The 19,820-nt window shown below is 44.2% G+C and overlaps 6 protein-coding genes across 9 annotated transcripts; 2 read left to right on the plus strand and 4 right to left on the minus strand.

The window, feature by feature from the left end:
• Positions 1-67: 67 nt before the first annotated feature.
• On the minus strand, positions 68-2,768 carry LOC6594191 (nucleolar complex protein 3 homolog). The gene is made up of 4 exons (XM_002019463.2): positions 2,738-2,768; positions 1,051-2,675; positions 367-990; positions 68-307 (listed from the first exon to the last, which is right to left on the minus strand). Exons 1-4 carry the CDS (start codon positions 2,744-2,746, stop codon positions 85-87), a joined length of 2,481 nt encoding a protein of 826 aa, XP_002019499.1. The 5' UTR covers positions 2,747-2,768; the 3' UTR covers positions 68-84.
• Positions 2,769-2,928: 160 nt separating this feature from the next.
• LOC6594192 (G patch domain-containing protein 11) lies at positions 2,929-3,821 on the plus strand. The gene is made up of 2 exons (XM_002019464.2): positions 2,929-2,999; positions 3,051-3,821. Exons 1-2 carry the CDS (start codon positions 2,953-2,955, stop codon positions 3,811-3,813), a joined length of 810 nt encoding a protein of 269 aa, XP_002019500.1. The 5' UTR covers positions 2,929-2,952; the 3' UTR covers positions 3,814-3,821.
• Positions 3,821-5,171, minus strand: LOC6594193 (serine/threonine-protein kinase 16). The gene is made up of 4 exons (XM_002019465.2): positions 5,037-5,171; positions 4,380-4,974; positions 4,188-4,322; positions 3,821-4,125 (listed from the first exon to the last, which is right to left on the minus strand). The coding sequence occupies exons 1-4, from the start codon at positions 5,144-5,146 to the stop codon at positions 4,009-4,011; spliced, it is 957 nt and encodes a 318-aa protein (XP_002019501.1). The 5' UTR covers positions 5,147-5,171; the 3' UTR covers positions 3,821-4,008.
• A 423-nt stretch (positions 5,172-5,594) lies between these two features.
• LOC6594194 (DTW domain-containing protein 2) lies at positions 5,595-6,591 on the plus strand. Its single transcript, XM_002019466.2, has 2 exons — positions 5,595-5,734; positions 5,799-6,591. Exons 1-2 carry the CDS (start codon positions 5,646-5,648, stop codon positions 6,475-6,477), a joined length of 768 nt encoding a protein of 255 aa, XP_002019502.2. The 5' UTR covers positions 5,595-5,645; the 3' UTR covers positions 6,478-6,591.
• On the minus strand, positions 6,504-7,769 carry LOC6594195 (general odorant-binding protein 84a). Of its 2 annotated transcripts, XM_002019467.2 has the most exons (5): positions 7,539-7,769; positions 7,078-7,302; positions 6,953-7,014; positions 6,765-6,891; positions 6,504-6,704 (listed from the first exon to the last, which is right to left on the minus strand). In XM_002019467.2, exons 1-5 carry the CDS (start codon positions 7,690-7,692, stop codon positions 6,610-6,612), a joined length of 663 nt encoding a protein of 220 aa, XP_002019503.2. In that variant the 5' UTR covers positions 7,693-7,769; the 3' UTR covers positions 6,504-6,609. The 2 variants fall into 2 exon arrangements, with proteins under 2 accessions (XP_002019503.2, XP_026850657.1); XM_026994856.1 differs by lacking the exon at positions 7,078-7,302.
• A 43-nt stretch (positions 7,770-7,812) lies between these two features.
• Positions 7,813-19,479, minus strand: LOC6594196 (glucose dehydrogenase [FAD, quinone]). Of its 3 annotated transcripts, none has more exons than XM_002019468.2 (4): positions 19,375-19,479; positions 12,047-12,224; positions 11,850-11,970; positions 7,813-9,725 (listed from the first exon to the last, which is right to left on the minus strand). In XM_002019468.2, the coding sequence occupies exons 2-4, from the start codon at positions 12,212-12,214 to the stop codon at positions 8,176-8,178; spliced, it is 1,839 nt and encodes a 612-aa protein (XP_002019504.1). In that variant the 5' UTR covers positions 12,215-12,224; positions 19,375-19,479; the 3' UTR covers positions 7,813-8,175. The 3 variants fall into 3 exon arrangements, with proteins under 3 accessions (XP_002019504.1, XP_026850654.1, XP_026850655.1); XM_026994853.1 differs by having other exon boundaries at positions 12,047-12,229; XM_026994854.1 differs by lacking the exon at positions 19,375-19,479 and adding an exon at positions 19,140-19,166 and having other exon boundaries at positions 12,047-12,229.
• Positions 19,480-19,820: the final 341 nt, after the last annotated feature.

The raw sequence follows: 19,820 nt of genomic DNA on the forward strand, positions 1-19,820 counted from the left end.
AAACGATGATATACACGCATTCCTCTTAAACGAGCAAAACGCATATAAATTCACTAATTTTTTCTACTGCTTTCCATTCAGTTTTTATTGAAGCGCACTCAGAAAATCCAATTGCAATGTTTGTTTGTCTTTAGAGAGGGCCAATTTCCCTTCTTTTAGCAGCTTGTTGTATTCCTGTTTGAAATCCGACCGGATAAACATGGGCTTGCCCTTTTTCAGCTTGGGTTGTCCTGCTTTGGGCAGCGCTATCGCTGGATTAAAAGCCATTTGCGTGCTGTCGTACTGTGTAAAAAGTTCATGCGAGGTGCTAGAAAAAGGAAATAAATGTTAAAATCAAATGAAAATAACATTTCATGGTTCACTTACAGTTTGCCAATATCCGTGGGCAGTGCTCCATCACCCGATGCGGGCACACCATTGGCAATATGCATAGCCAGGCGTCGCACCGTGGGATGATAATGACGTGCCAGGATGGTGAGCTCATACAGCGACGTTGCAGCCGCATTGCAGTACTCGGGATCCTCTAATTCAGGGTCATAGCGACCCGAGCCAATGGTGCAGTCCGTGTCGAGCAGGGCATCCAGCACGGAAGTCAGCTGGAATGTCTGCTTGATGGTTCCCAGTGTCGCCAGAGTGCCATTATGTAGCAGATACAAGCTGCCTGTTAGCAGACGCTTAACAAACGCCATCAGACGCTGCTGGCTCATGTTGCGTCGCCGCTTGACCAGCACCTCGTCCAGAGTGCGCAGAATGATGGTAAAATCATCGTGATTCTTGCCCGCCTGCACGGCCAGCATATTCCGATAAAAGTGCTGGTAGAAACGTATAGGATCAATGTTGAGGACCTCCCCCTGTCCAGAGAGGATAACAAAGATGGTTTGTATGCAGTGCAGACGCTCCCGATAGCCCAATTCGTCCTGTTCTTCGAGTATCTTATTGAGCACGTTGATAAGGTCTGAGAAAAAGTCCAGATTGATGACATGAGCAAATCTGAAAGAGAAATCGAAAGATTAGAGAGGCTTCAAGGGCGGCATTAAGAGCAAAACTCACTCTGCTAGACCTTCCAGTATAGCACTCAGAACACGTGATGTGGGATCATTTTTTAGCACACGAAAATAGATGGTGAATACCATTTTAATGATCTCCGTGAGCTTCTGTAGCTTCACTTGCTTGTTCTCCTCAGCGCGGGTCTCTTCGAGCTCCTTGTTCAACTCCGTCAGCTTCTTTCTCCGCTTACGTTCCTTTTTGGACATGCTGATCAATCGCTGGCGATGCGATTCCAGCTTCTTTTGCTTCAGCTCGTTCTCCTTCTCGGCATCCAGATTGACATTCTTGATCTTGAGACCCATCATGCAGGTGATGCACTCCACATGGACATTGTTCTGCTTCGTTTTGATCAAATGATTGATGCGACGCACAATAAACAGACTCATGTCCAACTTCTTGTCGTTGGCAAAAAGCGAGCGAAAGCATTTATTGACTGCTTGACGCATGGTGCCATAGTGGCAGTTGAGCATGTAGACCAGCAGCTGGGCAATGTTCTGAACGTAATTGAAGTACGGATGCGCCTCCAGCAGCTCACACATGCACTGGACGGCCACGGTGGCCAGTTTCACGGTTTGTGGGTTCTTCACGCCTCCTCTTTTGTTCACCTGCGCCGTGAACTGTTCCAGCTTTTGCAGAAACTTCTTGAACTGCTGCAGGAGGGCATTCTCAAAGGTGACACGCTCCAGCGTGGCCTTGCGCACCGTTTGCATTTTGGTATCCACTTGTCCCACACGATATTCGGGCAGGATGTCCTTAAAGATCTCCGTAACCGAGATCATGGCCAGCTTGCGCACAGGCATTAGGTTGGGCAGCCCACTGGCAGGGTTTATTTCATCCATGAGCTCGTAGAGAGCATGAAAATTGCGCATCTTGTCCTCTGGCTTCTCCAGCATTCCCGAACAGATGATTCCGATGCGATACTTTTGACGCTCGAGCTCCTGCTGGCGGGCAATCAGCAGATCTGTGGTTGAAATCATTTTCTTTGTGGCCGGTATGGGCACTCCAGCTTCATCGTTGACTACATCATCATCGCTGTCCATATATACACTGCCGTCGTCGTCCTCCTCTTCGTTAACCTCCACATCCGAATCCGCCTCCTCCTCTTGCTTCTGCAGCTTCGGTTTAGGCACGTAGTCCACTTCTGTGGTCCTGGTTATAATCTCGCCTTCCCTGGACTTGATGGGCAGCAGATTCACCTTAATCTTTTGCGTTTCCTCTTCCTTTTTGCTGGCGGTGGCGTAGGCCATTTCCAGGCCCACAGATTGCTGCTGATCATCCACATCTTCGACTGCCTTGGCCTTTCTTTTGCGTTTGTTTTCATTGAGCAGCGCCAGATCATCGCCATCCAGCATATCCGCAATATTATCAAGCAGCAGATCATCGTCACCGTCGTCGTCGTCCGCCTCTAGAGGATCCAATCCCAAGGATGATAATTTATTGTGCTTCTTGCGCTGTGCCAAATTATCACGCTTGCGTGCCTTTTGGGAGAATATACTGGGGCCGTTTTCGCGTTTGGAGCTCACTTGATCACGTTTTTGTTTAATTTTATTTTGTTGCTGTTTGGTGAGCGGCGTTTTCTTGGACTTCAGATGCGCCGCACGCTTCACCGAGCTTATTTTCACCTTTTTCTGTGTGTAGAACAGTTGCATTTGAGTAATTTGAGGGTAATTATATTTAGTTAAGTACTTACCGCCCCCATTATACTTTATTTAATTTATAAAACGCGTAAATACAAATTTTAAATGTTGATTTGTGAGCACATGGCAAATAAATGGGGCTGCCACTCTGCGGAGAAGTGCAACAGCTGTGAGTGCTGCCAGATCGGTTAATTTAAGTAAACAGCGCTGCCACCACGTCCGGTGTTTCCGTGTCACAAAACAACCAAACCAAACCAAAACAAAAATTATGTCTGAAGATGAAGAGGATTATATGTCGGACAAGTTCCTGGCGGGGTAACTATGCCCCAAACACTTCTGCAACCCGAAACTAATGATCCCCCACAGCCTGCAGGATGTTCGCCCCAGCTTAGTGCAAGATCGCGGGAAAAAACGCGCCATCAAAGTCCAGGCCAAGCAGCAGGAACACCATAAGCGGCAACGAGAGACTGCTGCGGCCACGTCCAACCTGAACAATGAACGGCTGCAGCAGGACCTCAATAAGCCCCTGGCTGCGGATAACAAAGGATTCCAGCTGCTGGCCAAAATGGGCTACAAGGCGGGCAGTGGTCTTGGCAAACAGGCGGATGCCCGCCTCGAACCCATTGGAATAACCATAAAAAACGATCGCGGCGGCTTGGGAAGAGAGGCAGCCATCGCGGAGCTAGCCGCCAAGCGACAGGAGCTACGGAGAGCTCATCTGCTGCACAGGGCGGGCATCGATTCGAGCGAAGAGATCAGCACAGAGGCATACCGAAAGAGAGCCATGCTAAAGGCAGAGGAACGCAAACTTCAGTATGATATAAGACGATGCCAGCAGACATGTGAATCCCTAGATGTCGCCGCGGATGTTCAGGAGCCTGATCTGGAGTTCTTCTGGCAACCAAAACCAAAGGAGAAGGAGGAGAGCGGCAGTGAAGCAGAGCAGGACTTGCCTGAAGAAGATGAGGAACTCCCAAAGGAGGAGCAATACAGTGCCTCCGAGCAGCTAGAACTGCTTACGGGCTATCTTCGCACTGCCTATTCCTTTTGCTACTGGTGTGGCACACGCTACGACAGTGGCGAAGATCTGGAGACCAACTGCCCCGGACTCACACGCGATGATCATTAAAAATACATTTCGAGTTAGTAAATATATATAAGTTCACAAAAATCTCTGCACTTTTACAAGTATTTTACAATAATACGTAGTCAAAAAACATTTAGCGGTGTGTTAGGGTTCGGTTACTGTATACAAGAAAGGGTTCTATAGACGAGTTGGAATCGATGTGGTGGTTTGGTGTGTGTTAAATGAGCAACAGAGAAGCTATACGCGACCCTCTAGTTTCTGTATCAGATCGTGAGTGCGTTCGATGACGCTGTAGATGAACGGCCGCTCCATGGGATCCGTGCGCAGCATATAGTTTATCAAATCATGCATGTCCTGAAAAAGATTATACAAAAAATAAGAAAACAGCAGCAGAGTTTAAGAAGGTTTCCTCCAACCTCTGTATAAATGGAATCCTCGGGAATGTTTATATTGCCGCTGAGTACGGCCAAGGCAACGCTGTCACCACGCTCATAGATGGGATCGAATGGCGAGTTGAAGTAGCACATGGCATACAGCACACAACCAAGACTCTGAAATGGAGAATAGCATTTTCAAATGTTTAGCTATCATCAGAAATAATTACTCACCCATATATCCGTTCTTTCGTCAATGGTGCAGTAGCTTTTGACGGAAAACAACTCCGGGGCTCGATACACAATTGAGCTGCGCTCCTCGGCCTCATCCTGCAGTCGCTGGGCATCCGATTGGCTAACAATCTGCAAGCGTGCCTCGGTCATGGAGCCCAGATCCACTATAATGGGCTCAAACGAATCCGATAAGCATATATTGGCTGTTTTCAGATCACGATGGGCCAGGGGCACAGGCTTCGCTTCATGGATGGCTTTGACACCCTCGCAGACGCCCAAAAAGATTTGCACGATCTGTGCCTCCGGCATGTGGTCTTGCTTTCTTGCCCGCAACTGCAGATGATCCAAGAGTGCGCCATGCTTGTAGTACGGCAGCACAATGTACAATGTGCTCGTTGTATTGATGACGATATCAGCCTGACCCTTTAGCTCGTAATCAACGACCCGGATCACATTTTCCGAGTCGATTTTTCTACAATTTTCAATTTCCCGCAGAGCAATGTTCTGGTCGTCGATGCTGTGGCAGGTGATGCGCTTTATTGCGTAGCTCCGTCGGGTGGCGGGATTCTCCCCAAGGTCTATTAGACTGAAGCCCCTGCACAGATAGATAGGAATAGATAAGATATTTCCAGGTTCATCTAAAAGAGAGATAGTTACCCTTGTGCCAGCCTTTCGCGAATCGTATATCGTGAGCCATTGATGTTGAGCGTCTCTTTTCTGCAAAAGCAGCCACGTTTCATAATCAGGGTCCAACCAATGCTTTGCATTTTGTCTCTATTACACTATTTACTTGATAATTTTAAGCTTAACAACTAGTTTAATTCATATACAAAACCTAAATATAAAACAGTTCGGAGCTATTAACATGTTTATGCGTGGCAATGTTCCCTATAATCGATGATTGTAAACTAGATTTAGGGTTCTTCGTGTTTTCTGGCTATGATTTGTATGACTTAAAGCTAAGCAGTATTGTTTTTTGTAGAATATTTTGTATTCTATCGTATTTTCTTAATTAAATAGCTTCTTTGAGGATGATTAATTATAGTTTTCTAAAATCATGAATATGCAAACGCATAACCAGAAAACCTATTCGCGCTTTGCAGCTGTTTGAAAGACAGGGCTGTTATTATGGACATGTGGCTGCAGAGCGTCGCCAACCGATAACGAAACATCTGTCAACGTGCGCGGTTTACAAGAGTAGGACAAAAACAGCTGATTATTGGCATTGTCGACCATTCAATTATTTAATTTTTCTTTATTTAATCAATGACAACAATGGAGGATGACGCCTGGCAGGATCTCATTGGCATTAGTGCAGATCCGCCCGACAGACGCGACAAGTGCGAACAGTGCAAGTGAGTGGGAGGTGCCTTAATATTCATGAGAAATTTCACAATTGTGGTGCTTTTTTTTCTGCAGGCGACCTGCTGTTGTCTGCTGGTGTCCCGCCCTACCGCAGCCGCCGCTGGCGGTGGCCTCGCAAATCGTGATACTACAGCACCCTGCCGAAGAGAAGCGTTCCCTTCGCACTGCCCTGATGCTCCAGCTGGGCCTGGAGCCGGGAAAATGTGTTGTCTACAAGGGGAAACGCTTCCCCAATCACAAAAACCATGCGGAACTGCAGCAAATCTTTGATTCGCCACAGACGCTGGTCCTGTATCCTAGTAAAGACTCTGTGCCTTTGGAGGAGATCGATCGCAGTGGCGGTCCCTACACTTTGGTGCTCATCGATGGAACCTGGCCGCAGGCAAAGGCGATCTACGCTAGCAGTCCCGCCTTGCACCGCCTGCGTCAGGTGAAGCTCATATCAGTGGGCACCAGCGACTATATTATACGCACCCAGCCCACGGAGGGCTGTCTGAGCACTCTGGAGACGGCGGCTCAATGTCTGGCCGTTTTGGAAGCACAGCCAGATCTGCGACAGGTGCTGGTGCGTCCACTGCACGCCTTGTGCAAATATCAACTAGACAACGGCGCCGTCGAGCATCAGTCGAAGGAGTTCCTGATGAAGACCAATCAATATCCCAAGCCAATTGGCAAGAGATTGAGTCGCCTGCTCAACCAAACAGTTTGTGGATCCGCGGAGAAGGAGACGTGATAGAGAGACACCGGTAAACAGTGTGGTTTATGCTTTTTACGTAGTTTTATAGTGAGCTTCTGTGCACGGCCATAGCAATATTTAGCCATTTAATACAAATAATTTGTAATTTTATACCCAAAAATGAGTATATTACACAACGGGATTGTTCCTGGCATCTGTGAGAGCGCGTAGGACAACGCACTTGATGATGGCAAAGCCTCTCCCACAGGAATTCGTTGCGTCCTCTATGGGAATTTAAGTTTTTAATGTATTTTGGATCACTTTTTCTGCGTGGGATTACTTACTTCCCTCATTCTCGCAGACTTCGATGGAATCTCCAGTGGCTGGCCAAACATATTTGCGCACAAGATCCGCATTTAGTTTATAGTTATCCATTAGGCCAGCTTTTTCAAAGAAGCAATGGAAATAGCACTAGAAGAAGCATTGGAACACATAGAATCTCAATCAAAAGTGTGCGTTGAGTCACCCTTACCATGCTCGTTTTATCACTCTCATCTGGCAGAGCCCCAGTGGTATTGAACTGCAGGACATTCGCTGAAAGAGTCAATATATTAATACCCCACATCTTCATCCTTTGGTTCCCTCCCCATGACTCACACATTGGTGTGATAAAACTTGCATTGCAGTAGTGCATGACTTCATCAAAATCCACATAATCAGCTGCCCTGGGGGCTGTTGTCGTAGTGGATATATCATCCACATCGCCATCGAAACTGTCATAGTTTATAATGAATATGTCGCCATTATCCTTGGCATGATCCTGCAGGGCCTTTATAGTGCACAAACTGAGGCTCAACAGAGCAACGACCGCCAACGTTTTGAACAGTATTGAAAGCATTTCGAAGTAAAATGATTTCTGGTTTGGTTTTGGCTAGGGATTGCTGCCCTTTTATAGGAAATATTTTGATGGTTTCGAACATGCAATGCACTGTTGCAATAATTTTGAATAATATTTGCTGAAATTGGCCTACAATTCACACACAAAAGAGCACACATTCCACTCCATAGATTGCTCAATTAAAGATCATCTATTGTAATAATTTGTATGCCTCTCTTACCATATGGAATCAAGTTCTCATCCGCACATTGCCTCCTGATCGTTTTGAAAAATGCATGCATTTCCTGCTGCTTTTCAGGACTATCGGTCACCATATCCTGGCCAAAAACCAGTATCAAAGATAAAAAACCAATCACAAAAATAGTACGAAACATTTTTCAACTGCAACCCAGAGATACTCTGACTGGTTTTGGAGATATACGCACCCCTTTTATATGATCTTTCGAGCCGTGATCATGTGATAAATGTTTTCCAATTGATGAGATCATTAAATATTTAAACTAAATAGTTGTTGCACTTTAATCGAACAATAAATACATGAATTATATAGCGAAAGAGTGATATACGAAATTTCGATATTTCAATGGGTTTTTAACAAGAATTAGTTTAAATAATAGTACTGTTAGATGGTTAAACTTATCGAGAGCATTGTCGAGTCGTAGATTGCGCAACGCAGAGTGCTTAGAGTGGGGAATGGGTTCAGATCGGATTGGATCGGGCCAAAAAGGTATTATAATAGGTATAGAAAAAGTTCAGAGCTTCCTTAATAATAATTTTCGCTTAAATTTGAATTTGTAGTAATTTTCGTTGGAATTTGATTAAATTACTCTATGCAACGTCCACGTCGCATCCACGCGTCAGACCTTGGCACCCCAGGCCCGCTTCAGCAGATAGGCGCCCTTCTCCGCAATCATCACCGCCGGTGCATGGGTATTGCCCGCCGTCACCTTGGGCATAATGCTGGTGTCCATCACGCGCAGTCCCCGCACGCCATGGACCCTCAGCTCGTGATTAACCACCGCCATGGGATCGTGGGAGGGACCCATTTTACAGGAGCCCGCCTGATGATTCTCCGGCCCGGTGTTCTGGCGCACAGCGCACTCCCAGTAGGCATCGCTCGCGAAGGCGTGCGACTCACAGCCCTTCACCACGGTCTTATCCAGCCGCATGCCGTACTGCTTCAAGGGTGACGTCTGCGACAGCCTTATGGCGAACTTTATGCCCTCCACCAGGGTCTTAACATCGCGCTCATCCGTCAGATAGTTGGCAAAGATGCGGGGGGGATCCAGGGGATCGGCCGAGCGCAGGGTAATGTAACCACGAGACTTGGGGTTGAGTACAGCCGGGAATATCTGTATGGCTCGAGAGTTGTTCGAGAGGAGTTCTCCCACCTGTCCGGTGCGGGCACAGCTGGCCAGGTAGCCGCCAAAATAGAGCTGCAGATCGGGCAGATTGGGGCGATCGGCCCAGCGGGTGGCCATCTTTGCGGTGACATCGGAGATGCCAGTGCCCGACATCAGGCCATCGCGGAAGAGCAAGTACTCCATGGCCGTGGCCCAGTTGAGGGGCGCCGTATCCGCATCATCGATGAAGAAGTTCGTGAAGTAGGCCACATGGTTCTGGAGATTCTTTCCCACGCCCGGGAGATGATGGACTGGACGGACATTCACCTTTTGCAGATCCTCTTTGGGTCCTACGCCACTCAGCAGCAGGATCTGTGGCGAGTTCACTGCACCACCACTGACGATCACCTCCTTCTTGACAAGGATCTTGCGCATGCTGCCAAACTGATCGCTCACCTCCACACCCACAACGTTTTTGGTTCCCGGATGGATGAGCACCTTGGTCACTGTGGTGTTCAGCAATATGTGCAGATTGTTACGCATGCGAGCGGGTCTTAGGAAAGCCCTGGCCGAGCTATAGCGAATGCCATTCCTGGCCGTCATCTGGGCAATCATGAAGCCTGTCGAATTCTGTCCGTTTAGATCCTGCACCGAGAAGCCCATCTCCTCGCCGGCCTTTAGCAGGGCATAAGACAGTGGCGGATTGTAGGGGAACTTGCCCACTGGCAAAAGACCGCCCTTGGCATGGTATTCGGTGCCCACGGCATCCAATTCGAGATTATCCTCTGATTTCTTGAAGAACGGCAGGACATCCTGGTAGGACCAACCCGGATTTCCCTGGGCCGCCCAATCGTCGTAGTCCTCGCGATTTCCACGTATGTACATCATGCCATTCATCACCGAAGTGCCGCCTAGGACCTTGCCGCGAGGCCAGTAGCAACGCTGCTCCATGGAGGACAAGCAGGCCATCCTCTCGGGCTCCGTATTGTAGCGATAGTCAATGTCACTGCCAATGAAATTCAGGAACATGGAGGGGATCTGTGCACCCACCGGTTCATCGCCACCTGAAATGGTACAAGCAATACGAATTTTTGGTTTAGTCGTGAGGAGTCAGACACCGTATCCACCCCCCGATTGAGAGTCACTTTAAAACTCGACTTCAATAACCTTCTGCGTCTGGGTGGCATCTCAATTAGATGCTTGCAACATCTGAGGCACGCTTTCGCTTAACCCCTGGCTAATCGATTATAATTTGTATTGCTCCAATCAGCATTCTACTCGAAAGAATTTCCGATTCGAAGAGTCCACGACTCGTAATTAATTAAATCCAATCACAGATGGAATCTTTGATTGTTTTAACCACAGCGTGGGAGCCGAAAGTTGTAGCCGCAAAAATCACAAATCGCACACAAAAGAAATTCAAGACAAGAAAATAGCAAATAACCAATACCCCCGTCTGATTCATTCAGTATTAGCGTTATATATGTTCCCCATATTGTTCATAACTTGTTCTCCAGCAGCCAAAAAACAAACGAAATAAGAAATAAGAGACAACAATTAGCACCGCAGCGAGACGTATTCTAATTAGCTGAGAATATAACCCCCTCAAAGACAATAAACAAGATAAAAACATCTTTAAATATATATGATCTGTATAAACATGCTGAGCATGCTGTTTTATTTTTTTAAGAAAGTAACAAACGATTGGCGGTATCATAAACCATTAACATTGACTTTCAACACAGCACAGAATTGTTTTCTCTTTAGCAGATTTATTTTTGTACAATCTTTAAAAGCCAACAAACCACCTTCTTAATTTTCATTAAAAACATTTAATATTTGTCTTAAAAAAAAAACAGCGCACAAACTCTGCACAAAATTAAGCCAGTAGCCATCACAATTGAGGGTCATTTCTATCAGCCTAATGCAAATCTCTTTAAGACAAGAACTGCTTAGCTGTACCTTAATTTTTCCGGTTTCATTTTGACATTGACTAAACATTTGATGAATTGCATGTCTAATGTCAACCCAAGATTAAACCATACTTGTGATGAGCATGAGTTTGGAGTCTTTGAAAGTGTAGTTTTCATAGACAATAAGCCAAGTAATGGCCACAACTAATTGCACTTCACTGCAGCCTGACTGGGGCATTGTATAAGTAACGCCAACGCATTGACAACTTTGAAAATGTTTCTCTTTCCTCGAGGGTTTCATTATGCAATTAGTGTAATTAGTGACTGGGCATAAAAATTGTCACGTATACAATTGAAAACGACGAATAGACGGTAACCCACAAAGTAAGCCAACCAGAAAGAAGAATGCTGATAAGACGGGTCTAATGGGATCTATGAGAATGTTTTCCCAGCGATAGAGAGAGGTATTAAGTGATTTTCTAGACACCTGAATAACTAATTAAGTTATTAGTGATGAATGGCGAAAAATTATGATGTTTAATGAGGTGATTTTTTGTTGCTTCGACAAAATAGAGGGATTTTCGTTTTGTTTTTTGGTTTTTAAACGATTGTAATATATTCCATAAATGATTTAAGTGATTTGCTAATGCTTTCCTCTAATACCTGGTGCTATAGATTCAGTTTTCAAATTTCGCAAATTAAATGTAAAATTATTCAGTGCTAAAAAGCCTCTTCAGCAGAGTTTACCGCATATTTGCTTCTCGTTAAGGAAAAGTGAATGCCCTACACACTCGTTCCGAAGTTCCACGTTCCCCGTATTGTTCATGCATTATAATTCATTCATAAAAAAATGTAAGGTACAAAAAACCAACAATTATTCCAATGCAAAAAAGTCAAGTCAAGCGGAACGTAAAAAACCTCCATGAGGCATTGGCGGGGGCATGCAGCAAATCCTATATAGCAAGAAGACATTTGCATGGGGAACTGCCTTGGGGGCAGCAATGGAGCCGCTGCTCTAGGTGGCAGTGGCAGCAGTTCGTTTAGTTTACATAATGCTCGTGGCAGAGTTGCGGTTGCCCAAGTCTTAGCTGCTGCTGGTGCTGCTGCTGCTGCTGGTGCTGCTGCTGGTGCTGTTAGGCTTCAATTACTTCTAAACAAATGCCACATACATAACGTGCATCTAATTGCCCGTGAGCACACTGCGGCTGGCAACATGTTGCATGCAACACTCACACACACCCACACACACGCGAGAGACGAAACAACAACACTTACCGGCCTCGATCAGCAACACCTTCCACTGGGGCACCTCGGAGAGACGTGAGGCAACCACAGAGCCGGCCGAACCGCCGCCAATGACAATGAAATCGTACTCGTAATCCGGCTCCGAACGAAACTGCCAACAAAATGGATTGGATTGAATGTGATCTGGTTAGCCACACGTCTTGACCATATACGGATCTTTGGCTTACCCGCGTGCTGGCCCGTCCGCAAGGATCCTCGAGGTCGCATTGGGAGCGTATGAAGACCTCCAAAAGGCCCATGAACAGCATGAAGGCGCTGCCGCCGCAGGTGGAGGCGAGGGTGGGCCCCGTGGGTACGCCCACCAAACAATCGCAGGAGGATGGACTGGTGGCCATTATGATAAGGCTGTGCTGTGGAATGAAAAGAGCAGAAAACGAAAGATTTAAGAAACGAACTTGAGAAACAAATCTTCAGAAATTATAATTCAATATTTAAATGTATCTACTCGTATTTTTGTTTGTTTTAATAATTTGCCGTTGATTAAACACAAAACCAAAGCCAAAGGGCAAAATCATAAATATAATTCCAAATTCCGCAATTCCAAACTTCTGTTTAACCTTGCCGATCCATGGGGCATGGCAAAGACAAAAAATCATCTAAGTAATTCTCCAGCAGCAGCAGCAGTACTGCAATTAATAAAAGTACCAACCGCAGCAGACAATGGGCGTCATCGCAGTCGAAGAAGTAAAACAAAAGCTGAATAAAATGGAATTAAAATCAGAAAAAGATACTTTTTTGATATCGTTGGGTATTTGGCAAACGGCAACTGCCGCCAGCAGCAGCAGCAGCATTGGCAATTACCAAAAGGCCAAGTCAGACAGACAGAGCTCATCATCTTGGTTGGGTCTTAGCTCTTGGCTTTTGTTCAGTCAGCTGCATAGTTTCACATGACCTTAGCCCCGGACGAGGGGCTCGGGCTCGGGCTCTGGCTCTTTTCCTATTTGAAATTTCAAAATTACTCGTACTCTCTGCTGGGGCCTACTGCCTAAAACAGAAGCAATGAGAGATTGAGTAATGTCCATTATAATTATGTCATTTGCAAACGTTTTGATGACCTCGGGGCGGGTGAGATTTGAGTGATTTTTAAGTGAGAGTTTTGGGGAGACCGATAAAGTTGCTACACACCACATCCAGGCATGACAATTAGACAAATATGTACTTTTAAAGCCCAAAACCCAACCCACAAATCAGCACATTTTTGGGAAGAATGCGACAACGTTTTTGACCTCAATTAAATCGAAACGGCTTAAAGCAATCAAATTGCAATTTGCAACCAAACCAAAAGTGGAAGCCAAAAACAAAAACAACCACCAAAGCCCGAAACTGAAAATGAAACCCAAAAAGTCAGAGCCAGAGAATCACCAGAGAAGATCATGCTTCAATTGCTACAGTTCGTCTTTTTTTTGGTGTTCGCATTTGACATTTGAAACACGATTTTTCATTCAATTTGAATGGGATTTTGGTGTCTTTCTTGTTTTAAAGTTGAAGGATTCCACGAAAGTAAAGCAAAGCCAAACTAAAGCCAGAGTGCATACGCAACTGTGGCTTTAAGAGAGGCAGTTGACCTCGCAACAAGTTTTCCAGGCAGGCTATGGCTACGGGTACAAGTACAGGCGAACTTCACAAAAGCCAAAGAAAAACGCGTGCAAAAGTCGTGCAGCAATCAGAAAATTAAAAGTTGTTCGGGACAAGTTTTGCTTTTCCAGTATTGTGGCATGGAAATCTATGGAAAACTTAAGGGAAATCCTAAGCAAGTGCTGCTCTCTGTCATGTCTCTGTAATTATTCAATTAATTAATGACACTTTTTGTGCCTCTTCTCTGGCCTATTCACACTTCCTTTTGCGACAACAATGTTATCTGTGAGTTTTTTTTCATAATTATGAACAGCTTGTTTTTTTTGTATTAACAATTTTATCGGATGTACATAATATCTTGTGCACTGAAGCGATCCAACCCGATCCGATCCCGCATGTCGATTATAATCGTAGTTGCGTTGCAGTTGTCTTCTTGTGGTTTTTGTATTGATATCGCTTGGCATTGTCTTCATTGCTGCCGTTGCATTTGAAGGTTTCTTTGAGTTGTCAGTCTGCCAGTCTGCCAGTCAGTCAATCAGTCAGTTAGTGAGTCAGTCAGCCAGTCAGTCAGTCAGTCAGTAAGTCGGTCTTGTGCTCAGGGGTGTGAACAATACCGCAGACAGAGATAGAGTTTTTTTTGGGTTTGGTTGGAGTTTTAGTTGTACCTCCTTGCCATATGTTTAGCTATGGTTTCTGAGTAGGGGAGGGCGAGGGCGCTTATTAATGTGGGAACTGTGCATTTATTAGAATTATAATCATAAAGTAATGCAATTTATGCGTGCCATGACAAAGGCGCCAGATAAAACCATGTGATTATAGTGCGGGGATTGTGTAAGGGCTCTGTCTTTGGCTCTTTGGATGGGGTGAGATCTGTGGACCTGTCATAATAATAGCTTCCCCATCAAACTCACAAAATTTGTGAGACTTTCACACCCAATAACTTGAAGAACTTCATTGGCATCCATTGGCAATCCATCATTCAATTAAACTGAGAAAAATTCACATCATTTCAAGAAATTTCACATCTACTTTGGAGTCAATTTGGAGACCAGCAATTTTCAACTTCCCCTCCGCTTAAAAACTCGAACATAATCAGTGGATAAAAACTATAGCAAATTTAATGCTCAAACACATTGCGGCAAATTGTAGTCATTCATTTGGCCAATGGACCTCCAACTATGAACTGGAACGGGTTTTGGTCTGATTTTTGTACGGCTTTTATCCGCTTTTTCTATCTAAATCTTAACTGTAAACGAGCAAAAAAGTAGCAAAAAGAAAGAAAAACCAATAAAGAGACAAAATAAAACACTGGCCATAAAGTCTTGCACGTTCGAGCATCAAATTGACAAGAGCTCTCTGGCAATGCGTATGAATATATTAGCGCGAAAGAGCCAAATGCAAAAACGGGTAAAGACAATGTAAATAGATAATGGGGAGGAGTGGGGCGATTAGGAGGAGGGAAAAAGTTAATAAATAAAGCGAAACACGTACGAAAATGTAGGTGCAACATGTTGCCGCCGGTCTTCCACAGAGTGCAGCAATAAATTAACACCAGCAACAACACCATCCATCCTCGGGTGCCCCCATGGAGAGGATAACGAGGCTGCAAATGCAAACACAATATTGACGTTACGCAGTGCGCTCACAGTGTGCTCTGACCATTAGAAATTGGCCAAGACCAAGAAATCAAAAGAGTGTGGAGCTCCAAGTTGCAACTACAACGTGCAACCTGCAACTGGCGGCGGCAGCGGCGGCAATTGCATTGGCAATAGTCAGAGAGGAAACTGCCTCGCAATGTCTGTCTCTGTGTCTCTGTGTCTGGCCAACTTGGCCAATGTCTGACTCAAAGTCTGAGGCTGATGTTGCATTTGGTTGTTCCCGCCGCCGCTGCCGCTGCTGCCGCTGCTGCTGCTGCTGCAACCATTGCCGGTCTCTCATGGCTCTTTGGCCATCTCTTGACTTCCTATTTTCACTTTCATTCGTCATGCGCGTGGCGGCAAATAGAAATGCAACAACAGCCACAAAATCTACTGCCCAAACTGCAAACCCACTTTGGGCTTTTCTTGTAGTTTTTCTTTAGTTTTTCTTGTAGTTTTTTTCCTTGTGGGTTGTCTCTGTCAACGCGCCATCAACAATGTGCGAATATTTTTTGTTGTATGAGAATCTGTTGCTGGTTTTTGTTTCATCGTCTTCTGCCTCATCATAGCAATATTTGGTTAATGCACTTTGCTTTATGTTTTATGGCCAACAATGATGGTGTTTAATTGTCCGAGATTTCCAAGATTTTTATTGACTGAATTCTAGCAATGCACTTGTGCTATTTCCCCTGTGCTTAAAGTTTGTAGCTCCATTGTTCATTAAGTCCATTTCAATACTGATTAAGATCAATAAAACTCGGGGGGAAAAACAATAAAAACGGAACTCGTGTACATCTGCATTGATTGGTAATTGTATTTTTATTTATTTTTCCAGATAATTGCGCATTATAATTTATTTAGATGGCATTGGCCGGCACGATTTTCGAATGGATATTTCCACTCTCCCAGAAACAGAAACGGAAATGCCCCAAGCTGTGGGGCTACAATTTTTGTAGAAAATTTCGAAAGCAGCAGCAGTTGAAAAAAACCAAACTGCTTTACAAAATTTATTTAAATTTAGTGTGTTTTTTGTGTGGATCCTATGTTGCACGAAATACGTGATTGAATATTTACAACATTTTGTTGCATTTCGCCGAAAAAAGAAAACACACAAAATGTTGCGGCAACTCTGCATGTAATACCCTTGGCGTTTGCCAATTACGTGGCAGCCACACAATTAAGTTTCAAGTGAAATTCTGCAATTGCGGTGAGCTGTGCGCATCATTCGGGCGATTGTCAAAGACTCGCCAGATGAGGCTGGCTTTGTGCCGTGATTGATCGCTGGTTACGTGCTGGATAAGGTAAGAAACAAAAATCAGCAACATCAGCAGCAGCAGCAGCAGCATCTCTTTAGTGGCCCCCGAGGCGGATGCGGAGCCCACTCAACGACGTTGTTCGGGAGCTGCCTGTCAACTGGGTTGCCGTTCCATGGATTTGCGATCTCCTCGGGGCTCTTCGGGACAGTAACAACACTTTTAGTTTCATTGCTAAATGAGTGAATTTGTTAACAGGGTTTTGTAGTCGCCGTGGCCGTAATTGATGTTTTGCCAAAATTTCTCACGCTTTGCGAAAAGGATAGCCGACACCTTAGGGGCTGGCGATAGATACCTCTTCTTCTATGTGGCAATGGGATAGTCCATAGGATAGTGCATCATTTCACCAAATATGCTAATCAACTTCTTATGAAAATTTTGTCCACTCACGTTCCAACGGCTGTCTTTTTGGCCTGCAAATGTGCCATAACGAATTGTTAACAAATAAAAAAGCACAACAACATTTAAATGGCAAATGGCAGAGATCCCAAGCAACAGATCGGACACACATAAAGAGACACACAAAAGGAGGCAAGTAAAAGGCAGCGAAGGGGAACGAACATACTACTCGCCACATCGCCACATCGCCACATGCTGCAGCATTGAATGAATGAACGAATGGCCAAAACCCAAAAAAGGGAGCAAAACAACAAACAACAACACAAAAACAAACAACAGGCAGCAAAAGTCAATCGATGTCTTTGAAGAGGAGCAACAAAAGGCAACATCTTTTCTATACCAGACGGTAAGAGCCAGGGCCCCCCCCGAACGCGAGATACGATATAGCGGCGACAGCACGCTCCCAAAACATGGAGACATACAAATTTTTATCTGCTGCTGACATTTGAACATGACTTCAACTATGGGACTATGGGTGGACGGGGACTCGTGTGCAAATAGTTTTCGTTGCCGTTTTTGGAGGTTTTTTTCGTGTGCTACAGAAAAGAAAGCGCTGCGGGGCCCCTGGGCGTGGGTGTCAGCCGGTCAAAGCACTCTGCTCTCCATTGCCTGCCGCCCACCGAAACCCCTCACATATACATAGGTAGCTACGAATATCAATACCAATTTTTGTATTGAAATGCTCATTGGCCACTGTTTGCCCTCAATACAAATTTTGATGGATCATCGTCTACTTTAATTTTGCACTCAACGAAATTTTGTGTGGTAGAAAAATTAAAAAGATCTCCTCCAAATGTACATCAAATTTGATATGCAAATCGAACAAAATTATCTTCACAGCAGTCGCAAGCCATTCGAATGACTCTTTTTTTGTTGTTTTTTAATGAGTTCATGCATGAAATCAGAGCAGAGCAAATGTTAATATGAAATTCTTTTTGATTTGCTGAATTTTATTGTTTGAGCTTTGATTGCTTTTACTGTGAGTTTTTGTCAGCTGACAGATTAGATGAGTTTTTGGCACTTTCTTTGGTTGATTGGCTTCTAATTTATGAGGAGATATTTAATGGTTTTTAATCATACTCTAGGAATATTTCTCACTGTATAATTAGGGCCAGTGTTTGTTGTATTTTAGTATTAGTAATTTCTTGGGGTATTTGGGAATCACTTTTTCAAGAGTCATCCTTATTTGGCAAAATATTTTGGTTTTTTTTCGTGGCATTATTTGCGAGTATTTGTATTTTCTTTTTGGGTTTTTGGGAATCACTTTTGATGGAATTATTTTCATACCCTTATGACAAAAACTTTGATGTTAATTTTCTTGCAAGAAATTTGTAATTTCTTTGGATATTAGAAAGTCACATTAAATAATAAATTTCTTGTCCTCATGGCTAATATGCCATCATTTCCCGTAATATTCATACCTCATGATCATATTTCTAAAGGTATAAAACCTTTTCATTTTCACCTCATGAACATTAACATATCACCAGACCAGCATCGACTTGGCTTCAGCTTAAAAACTCTAAGAAAATCAAAGCTGATTTCCCCTTTGGGGGCTTGAAAAGAAAAGCCAGCGCATAACGGATATTCCCATTCATTTTGGATCAAAAGGCGAATTGTACCCACCATAAATAAGCGTAATACCACGGGCTTCCGTCGAAAACAAATGTGGTGGAAATGCAACAGAGGCTGGTTTTGTGGTGGGGCGACGAAACCGGGCTAATTTCCTATTACACAGTAATGAACGTTTAATGAACTGGCATCGTGAAACACCTTAATATGAGAGTCTGTGGCACAGAGACACACTCACAGTACGAATACGAATAATACGCCATGTAATTGAGCACAAAAATCGAACAGATTATTGATCATATGGAAGGCAAAACCAGACAATGGGTGACCGATTTGATGTGTGTGGAAAAAGAAACCAGCAACTAAGATTAGAAACGTGTCTAGACTCTAGAGGCAGAAAAATCGTGAGACATGTACTGACTGACGGCAAACAAAACGAATCGAATTGGAATTGGAGCTATTGCAAAAAACAAAAATACAATAAAAGTGCAACTCAATTTATCGCCATGAGGCATCAGAAGACCAATAGACACAACACAAGACTCTGTTGAAGTTCCGTTTCTTGGGTCTTGGGCTTATGACAATGGTAAAATTTCCAGCAGTCCAAGAGGCAGAGGCTGGCCAAAACAGTTTTCGTTTAGCTTCCTCAATGCCAAAAACGGACATGGCCGAAACACCGCAGAAAATCAGCGAAATAAAAGAAAAACTCAGGCATCAGGCATCAGCCATCAGGTATCGGGCATCAGGCGATTGCATCAACTTACGGTCTACGTAGGTTCAGGTTTCCTTTTCTGTTTGTTAAATTTTTGTAAAATTTAATTATTTATTCCTTATTGAAAATAGAAATGCCTCTAGGCCAATTGCTCAATGGCATGGAGATGATAAAAACGAACTGTTCGACTCGTAAAAAATGCACAATTGTAAACAATTTATTTAAACGTTTCTTGTTGCAGTTTCTTCTTCTTCTTATTTTCTTGGACACAACACAAAGACACTCACGCGTACAACGGTATTTGTTGGGCTGCCTTCTAGGGTTTTTAGTGTTCCCTTCTTTTAAGCACTGGGCCTCGTTTTTTCAACCTGTTTTGAACTGCGCGCAGACGCAGACCGTTACCGACTCAGTCTCTGGCCGGCGAGCGCGAGGCTTTTTAAGCTTCCCAAAAGCCGCGCTGCGCCACTGAGGTAAGCTTTTGGCTTAACGAAGGTTTCATTTGACGAAGCGACAGCTTAAAGCTGCTTAGCAAGCTTGCTAGCGCGCTGCGCTCTTTGGCTTCGTTAAGTTGGGTTTTGTTGTTAATCAAAAGAGAGATTTCTTTTTGGAAAAACAAATACAATTCATTCTACAAATTCTAAAAATAACAATCAAAATAAAAACTATGCATTAAAAGCTTTAGTTCCATAAGAACTTTACTGAATATTTGATGACTCATACAGCTTTGACAGTG

This window comes from Drosophila persimilis, unplaced genomic scaffold (genome assembly GCF_003286085.1).
Source record: "Drosophila persimilis strain 14011-0111.01,24,50 unplaced genomic scaffold, DperRS2 tig00000000-arrow-pilon, whole genome shotgun sequence".
Classification (NCBI taxonomy): Eukaryota; Metazoa; Arthropoda; class Insecta; order Diptera; family Drosophilidae; genus Drosophila; species Drosophila persimilis.